This window comes from Vicia villosa, linkage group LG5 (assembly GCF_029867415.1).
Source record: "Vicia villosa cultivar HV-30 ecotype Madison, WI linkage group LG5, Vvil1.0, whole genome shotgun sequence".
NCBI classification, from domain to species: domain Eukaryota; kingdom Viridiplantae; phylum Streptophyta; class Magnoliopsida; order Fabales; family Fabaceae; genus Vicia; species Vicia villosa.
Genome location: NC_081184.1, coordinates 95,795,122 through 95,804,186, shown reverse-complemented (window position 1 = coordinate 95,804,186; position 9,065 = coordinate 95,795,122). Strand labels below are relative to the sequence as shown.

General features: G+C 29.2%; 1 protein-coding gene across 1 annotated transcript; it reads right to left on the bottom strand.

The window, feature by feature from the left end:
• Positions 1 to 521: 521 nt before the first annotated feature.
• Positions 522 to 8,734, bottom strand: LOC131606894 (serine carboxypeptidase-like; the record flags this gene model as incomplete). The annotated part of the gene is made up of 10 exons (XM_058878984.1): positions 8,409 to 8,734; positions 8,147 to 8,318; positions 5,971 to 6,090; positions 5,713 to 5,841; positions 5,450 to 5,603; positions 5,243 to 5,331; positions 4,896 to 5,154; positions 4,683 to 4,816; positions 4,546 to 4,601; positions 522 to 558 (listed from the first exon to the last, which is right to left on the bottom strand). Coding segments are annotated over exons 1-10 (1,476 nt in total), but the record flags the coding sequence as incomplete, so codon positions are not given.
• Positions 8,735 to 9,065: the final 331 nt, after the last annotated feature.

The following is a 9,065-nucleotide window of genomic DNA, read 5'->3' as shown; positions in this document are numbered from 1 at the left end:
GAAAAAGTGTTTGAACCACACACAGTGATTGACTATGACATAGTAAGTTTTGCAATTCGTTGTTTCTTTCAGTTTTAGTTTTTTTTCCCAGTTAGAGTAAGTAGTCCCATAACAAAGTGAGAACCTCAAGCGAAGTATCAACAATGAAGCAACATGTATGAAAGTGGTAGTAAGTGAATGTTCAAAATTTTTGAGTTTCACTCTCTTTTTGAATAAGTAACAAAGCAGGTATGAATTTTTGAACTCAAACTCTTAATGTGTGCAATGAAACTTAAGGTGTTAGTAAATACTGTCAGAAGTTCTTTATGGTACATTGTTTGTTGGATCAGCTTAGCCTTAACCATTGTGAGGAAAGCTTTCCATTGTTTACTATATGCAGGAGACCATCAATTATTTTGACGTGTTTGTATCATGCTAAACCGTTTGTTGCATCGTCTGTGGAAATCTGTGGAAGTGATTTAGGCAATTGTTTGAATTTGAGAGTTCTTTGAGCCGACTCCACCGTAAAAATTATCTTCTTCTGTGAGAGTGTGATCCTTTGCTAACCATTCTTTGAGCCTGAGGTCAAGGTAAGTATCATAATATGCACCAAGGAAATACCTGGTGAGTTTGATCTCAATAAAAAGTTTTGTTTTGGACCATCAACCATAAAATTTGGTGATGTGTTTTCTCTTTGACCTTTTTTAGAAAGTAGGGGAGCATTCATATAATCTAAATACAGGTTGATCTCCAAGTTGGGGAGAGTCACTCTCAAAAGAAGAGTAAGTATATGTGGTAATTGGTGAAAGGCTAAAGAATTCGTAGCTTGAAAAAAAAAAAGAGAGAAAATTGATGGAAAAAGAACACCGTTTGAATATAACGGATGTTGAAAAAAAAGAGATGAAAAAGAAAAACCAAGCTACGAATGGAAAAAAAATGAACGGGTGAGAGAATTAGAGTTTTAAAGAAAAAGAAATAAGTTATGAACTGGATGCTTCCCTATATTAGGAACAACCCTTGATTATCTTCTTTTCTTTGAATCTAAACCACATTACAACCATAGAAAGACCTTCTGATTCTCAGATTCCACAAGACTTGATGCGAGCAATTTGGTGAACGTATGATATGGATCTTTGTTGATTTAATTGTTTGGATGAGTGTTTAACCCCTCTTTTATTCATCATACTTTTTGATGAGAGTGATTAGTGCTGATTCAATTACAATTGTGTAGTGTTTTGAACTTCTGGAGTTAATTTGCTTTCAAAGTTTGTTTCATGTGTATATTCTGAGTTTGCAGGTAGAAGAGGAGTATTTGACTTAGTTACTGGATTGAACCACTTGAGAAAAACTTTTTGAAAAAAACTTGTTGCTTGATTGTCGGTAAACTTTGCTGGAGGTAAGTAATTTTGTTTAGGGACAAACAAAACTCTAAGTTGGGGAGAGTTTGTTAGGAGTAAATTAATGGTAAATTCATGTGTTAATATAAGGGATTTCTTCTCTAAACCAATGCAAAAATGTGATGAATCCATAGTTTTTTATTAAGAATTGAACTGAATAAGTTTAGTTCGTGCGTAAAGCAAATCGAATCACTTGTGGGTGTTATTGTTGCAGGTTTTGAGCTGAATAAGAACTCAAGAAGAACATGAGGAGGAAAGAAAGCTGGAAGTCTCAAAGGCTGAAGAAAAAGATGGAAAGTACAAAGGGCGCGCCGCGAGAGTTCCTAGGCGCGCCGCGAAAAGACTTCTGTTTGAGGGGCGCGCCGCGCCAGCCCGTTGCCGCGCCGCGGCCTCGGCGTTAAAAGCCCAAAAGTTCTGTTTTAAAGCCCTAGTTTCCAAGTGATTAGATATACTTTGTGGGAGCGAAATTAGGAGAGCAATCTGATTCTGAAGCTGAGAACAACAATTGAAGGTGGATTCTTTACCAATCGAAGACATTCCATTGATGAAGATGAATTCCTCCATTGATTCTTGTATGTTCTTCATGTCTATGGAGAGCTAAATCCCTCTTGTTGAGTCTAAGGTAGTAGTTAACCTATGAATATACATTACCATTGATTAATCCCTGTGAACAATTGTTTGAATTTATTATCAATAAGAAACCTTGTTTTTAATTTACATCATTGTTGAATCTTTGATCGAAAGAAAGGATTTAACTTTTGCCCTAGGTTACTATATTGATTCAATTGCAATTTGCAGAGATGGAATTGTAATTGGGTTTTCATAATTATCGTTCTTAATTACTATTATCGTTATTGTGATTTGGAGAGATCGAATCTCATACCGGTAAAAGTTATCTAATTTGATTTGCAGACATGGAATCTTATTTGAGGATAAGTGAAGATAATGATTCAAAGGATTGTTCTATTGTGAATTAATTGATAATTGTATAGGATTAGGTTGATGAACCCTAAAGACTCAACATCTTTCTTTATTTGTTAACACAAAGTCCTTTACTTGCTTTTATTTTATTATTTGCTTTTGATATTATTATTAGTATAAAACAAACCAAACCAAATTTCTTAACTCAAAATAAACAACTATAGAACGGCAGTGATATTAACCAATCCCTGTGGATACGATATATTACAGAAAATATTTACCCACAAATACTTTCAACATGGTGGGGTTTATTTTTTATTACCACATTTGGAGGGGAAGTCATATGCAATGTATTTTAGATAGTTTTGGTTAGTTTATCCAGTGTTGGGGTGCTGGTGGCGGTTGTTTTAGTTTTATCTTAGTTCATGTTATAATATTTTTTTAGTTCTTCTAATATGTCTTGTGCTTGAAGGACTTTTTTGGTGGTAATATATCATTTTAGTTTTTTTTTTTAAAGTTAAGCATCACGAGTATATAGTGTGTTTATATGCATACAAATTGATAACAGAATGAATATTGACAATCAAGTAGGGTAAATATCAGTATAAAAGGGTATAAACCTTGGGTATGAATATTAACTTAGTATACCTATATCACTATTGATGTCACTAAACTATATAGCAATAAAAATGAACCGTAGGTAAACTATTTACAAGCTTTATCTACGGTCAAAACCAGCAGATAAACCTTCTTTAAGTTTTCACGAAGCACTGTACCTATTGTAAAAATCTTGGTAAAAAGCATATGATTGATCCTTCGTCTATCTCCTTTAGTAAATGACTGATGGCGAAACTCCATAGGTGTAAGGTAAGAATAAAAAATTTGACTGTCGGTATAGGAAATATTGATGTCACTATATGTTATATTTTTTTTAGTAATGGAACATAATTTTCTAAAATGGGATACTTGAGGTAGTGTTTTTAATCATTAGAGTATTGATTTCATGCGACCTGAGATACATGTGAGAGAGACACACCACCACTTGTCTACCTACAACCTTAAAGTAATAGGTGTGTGGTTCTCTCACTTATAAAATGTTCATTTTTCCCTTTTCTAACTAATGTGGGACTTCTTCCTCACACTTAATTCTCAACATGTTGAGGATTTCATGATGAGAAGTGTTAAAAATCTCAGATTGTGTCTTTGTATACTTTCTGGAAACATAAGAATATCCCGTGAGCTATGTTTACCGTGTTCTAGGGATGTGAATATTGTTTTCATGATTATGGCTAATTAAAAGTTATATACACTAACCTTTGACATGTTTGGAATAAAATTATTTGGAGTAAATTCCAAGGTAGTGAAGGTTGTCAAGATCGGGATCTTGTATAAGATCAAGAGGAATAGTAAGATCATGAAACATAAGATCGTTAACCAATTATTTTTGTAAGATTAAGATAGGGTGACAAGATCCTAAAACATAAGATCGTAAAAAAAATTGTAAAATGTTATTACTAAAACAAAAACTAATACTAGTACTATATATATTTGAAGTTTTTTTTACTTAGGCAAGTATATTCTAGGGAAAATGGCCTTTGCCGAGCCGTAATTGTTATATCTTGGCATCTTGTCATCTTTCCGAACTTGTAATGATGGTGGTCATAACTAGCCAAGATCGCACATAATCAATAGTCTTACGATTTTTTTCTTCATAATTTGGCTATAACACACTATTTTACTTAAAATTGGGATCATTGGGGTTGAGTGAGATCGCAAAATCGTAAGATTTTAAGATCTAGATCGAGATCTTGACAACCTTGAGTGTAATGGTGACGTGTTTCTGTTATTCAATGGAGCTAAGCTTCAGAGTAATTTTTGGAAATATTTGTGTCAATCAATTTTGAATTTCATAATAGGTTGATTAGGAGAATTGAAGAAGATAAATTGGTGACCCATCTTGAGTGAAAAATAAGAGATGGTTGTTTGTTGCTACTTTTGCAAATTATCAAGCAAGAGATGTTGAAGAATGACAGTGCTTTTTTACAACAAGCAAAATTAAATAGCTTGCATACAAGTAAACACATAACAAAAGATTGGAATAGAAAATATATAAAATTTCACCCTCCAAACATTATACAAAAAGTCATGCTTACAACAAAGTTGTGATCACTATTTATGTCAAACGATGTTCTTGAAAAAAAATTAAATCTTCGTCCCGTTCAGGTTCCCTTGCATCCAGTTAACCAACATCTGAAGTGCAGCTTTTGGTTGATCCATAGCAACCATATGTCCAGCACCATTCACCTATTACGCAACACAAAAATATGAGTAACCAAAAATGAAATCAACAATGTCAAGATCAAGTAAATTCTAAATATAACTAACCTTTAGAAAAGAGAGAAGTCCATAATTATTCAACGATCCCGCATTTTTACCATCAACCAAAAAAGGAACTGTTTTGGAGGCCACAAATTGTTCTTTACCTGACCACTTCATGGCATGAACCCATTGAGAATTCCCTGTCATATGATAGAAAATTAGCACAACAATGTGTGGCATAAAATGTACTATAATGCTATGATATATAATATCACTCACCAAGCCAATTATAAATAAAATCGAATTCTCCAGCATATATAAGAACTTTGATTCCATTCTCAAGAAGTGGTGGAATATATTGGTCATAGTTAAACATCAAATCTTGAACCAAAGCATCATGCACTTCACTGCTGCATGAAACAAACTCTATGTTCCCAACACCTAATGCTTTCCTAACTGCAGTATTATTTAGAAATTTCTCCAAATTTGAGAAATCATAACACAATTTTCCTTCACATTTCTTTCTGATGTCATAGTACTGCGGTTTTCAATATATCAATTTCGTCAAAATATCATCAAAAATATATTTAAATTAAATTAAGTTTTGTTATGTTATGATTACTTACATTAATGTTGCCTGCAATGTCCAATATACTCGTAAATATTTTTTGACATTGTTTTAAAGCTGTTTCGCAAGCTTCTTGACCATCAACCCCTACAATTCAGTAGTAGTACTATTTATTAAATAGCATATTGCATAAATATAGAGATTGGCACGACACTTGACAATACTTGTAAAATGGAGTGTGATTAGAGTGTAAGCGATATTTTACCACAAGTATCGATGGCCTCCAAACATGGTGGAACCAACTTGTTGCTGATATTCGCTTGATCTTCCTTTGTGATCAACTTGTTATCAACTGCAAACTGAGTGTATGCTGGGTATTGAGTTTCTGGTTTGGTCATTCCATTACCAATAGCAAAACCCTGTAATTGTAATGGAATCAAATGAATCAAAACATGCACACAAAAAAATAACAAATTATAAAAATTGATAAATTCATAATATACTAATATTGTTAGGATATTGTAAGACCTTTAAGTTTATGTCTTTGTTTCCTTTTTGAACTCGAGATGCAAGAGGTGGAATATACTGTCCAGCATATGATTCTCCAGCAATATAAAATTCATTCTTAACCATTTCAGGGTGTTCCCTGAAAAATGCCTGCAATAATATTTAAAAAAAGGAAACTCAAGTTAATCACATATAACTCATAAACATTATGTGATTCATATCTTTATCACTTTATGTAATGCTGATAAATTACTCAGAAAAAAATGATATTTTATATACCCCTAAGAAATCGTACATATCCTCGGTAACACTATATTCATCATCAGGAATATAACTTGAATCAGGAGCGTAGCTAAAACCTGTCCCAATGGGTTGATCAACAAAAATAATATTTGATCCCTACAAAATCAGAAAACATCTTAGTAATGATGTTAATAAAAAAATTTAAACATAATACAAAAACTTTATAGGTAGGGTTAAACGTTATTTTGCCCCCTGCCATATGGGGTGAATCCTAAAAACAACCCTGTAAAAAAAACACAGATTTCATCCCTGTAATTTCAAGATTTCTTCATTTTGCCCCTTCGGTGGATAAAGTCAACAAAAAAGATGACAAGGCGTTGCTGTGTTGGTTTTTTTTATTTTTTATTTATTTTAATATTAAGTAGAAATGCCATGTGGACTTGTAGAAATGCCATGTGGACCTTTTCTTTTTTATTTACGTTGAAAAAATTGGAAGTTTTAAAAATTGAAAGTTTTGTAGCCATGGGGTATTGAACCGAAGACCTTGCACATGAAAATATATATCAGCTAGTTAACAATTAAAACTTTAAGAGATAATAAATGTTATTTTGAAAAACAATTAAAAGGTTAAGTTGTTTAATTCCAAAAATTAAAATGTTATTTACATAGTATATTATAATTAAATTGAAATAAAAAATTAAATAATTATTAAATAAAGATTATTTTAATATTTATTATTTAAAAACTGAAAATAATAAAATTATAATAAAATGAAAATATAAATAAAATTTAAAATATTAATAAAATAATAATAAACTGAATATATTTCTAAAATTATATTTCTAAAAAAATTCATTAATAATAAACTGAATTAATTTATAAATTTAAACTAAACTAATTAAAACTAACTTAATTAAATTGAGTTAACAAACACATTTTAACATTATATTTATAAAACTAACTTAATTAACACATTTTAACGTTAAAAAACTAAACAAAATTAAATAAACTAAATTAATATTGTTATATTTATTTTTTTAACGTTAAAAAACTAATTAAAAAAACTAAAATATATTAATAAAATAAAATAAAGAAAATTAAAAAATTAAATTATATTAATTAATTATTTTCAGTTTAATATATTTAATTTCAGTTTAACATATTTAATTTAATTAATTCAGTTTAACATATTTAGTTTTAGTTTAATATATTTAATTTCAATTTAAAACATTTTAGTTTATATTAATTTTAGTTTAATATATTTAATTTATATTACTTTAATTTAGTTTATATTTAATTTCAGTTTAATAAATTAATTTATTTTAAAATTAACGTTAGTATATATACTAGATTAAACTCAGTAATAAAAGTTAAACTTTAAAAGTGTTTAAACTAAATTAAACATTAGTTTAAAATTTATATTAATCTCAGTTTAATAATTTTTTTAACGTTTATCTTAGTTTTATTTAACGTTACTTTAGTTTTATTTAACATTTTTTATTAAATACAAGTATATTATTTAACGTTCTTAACATAAATGAATATTAAACATTATTTTTTATTAAACAAATCTTAAACATTCAGTTATTAATACAGTTGTGTAATATATAGACTTTGATGCAAGATGTTAAACAAGAAAATCAAATAGCTTGGTGGCAAGGGATTTTACTTTAAACTAAATGGACATGAATTCAACACCCAGTATTGACAAAATTTTCACAATTTTCAAACTTAAGAAAATAAATAAAATAAGCCACCTAAATAAAGAAAAAGTCCACATCGTATTTCCATATAATAGTAAAATAAATTAAAAAAAAAATCAAACATTTTAAAATGAGATGAAAAAAAACAAATATCTATCAAAATATATATATATATATATATATATATATATATATATATATATATATATATATATATATATATATATATATATATATATATATATATATATATATATATATATATATATGGGACAACTTCTCTACCCATCTTAAAAAGTTGACAATGTTTCATTTAATTTTAACACATTTAATTAATTAAAAAAATATATTTTTTTGTTGTTTCCAAGAAAATTTACATTGAAGATAACTTTACCCAACTTTTTAAGTTGGGTAAATAAGAATTTGCCTATATATATATATATTTCCAACTTAGCTGACAGATGACATAATCAAAACAAAGACATGTCATAGGAATTAAATGTTATTACCTTGTCCCAACCAAAGTCATTCCATGAAAGAGACAGATCATTGTTAATTTTGAAAGGACCATTCTCATAAAACAAAGCTAATTCACTGGCACAACCTGGACCTCCGGTCAACCATAACACAACTGGTGCATCCTTAGCACCATTTCTTGATTCAAAGAAAAAATAGAACATCCTGCAATTCAATAAACAAATAAAAATTACATTATGTTTGCAAATCAAAATGAAAATATGTAAAGCAACAATAAAATAAGTTAAATAATACGTTGCATTTTGGGAATGAGGAAGCGTATAGAATCCAGCATGGTGACCGAGATCTTCAACTGAAGTTCCATTAGAACTAGCGAGAAACGAAAACGACTTCTCTACGATTTTTCCTGGGAAGAAATCATCGATAGAGTATTCACCATGTATATTGGCTGAATGCTTTGGGAATAAGTTCAAGCTTCTTATAAGTTGTTCAGCTAGTCCATTTGATGAAAATTTTCTTGTTGGAAATCGTTGTTGACGTGTGATGCGAGAAGTTGCATAAGATGAAGAAAGTAAAATGAAGAACAAGAAAAGAGATAGAGAGGTTTTGGAGAATCCCATGTTTGTTTGTGAATTGTGAGAAAAGTGAGGCAATGGCAATGTTTTTATAGCATGTTGAGTGTGAACTTTTATAATTTTTTATTAACATCATTATTTTATAAAAATATATAAGGACATGAGCTCACATAATTATTCACTAAAACATGCGAGTATCAACTTAGTATCAAATCCGTCTCATATCCGCACACTATATATATTTATATATTTTAATTTATTTTATTTTATAAAAATATATATCTATAAGTTTAAAAAAATACTTCAATATTAAACCTTTACCTATTTAATATATGTATTTGTTTATATTATAATTTTTATAAATATGTTTTAAAAA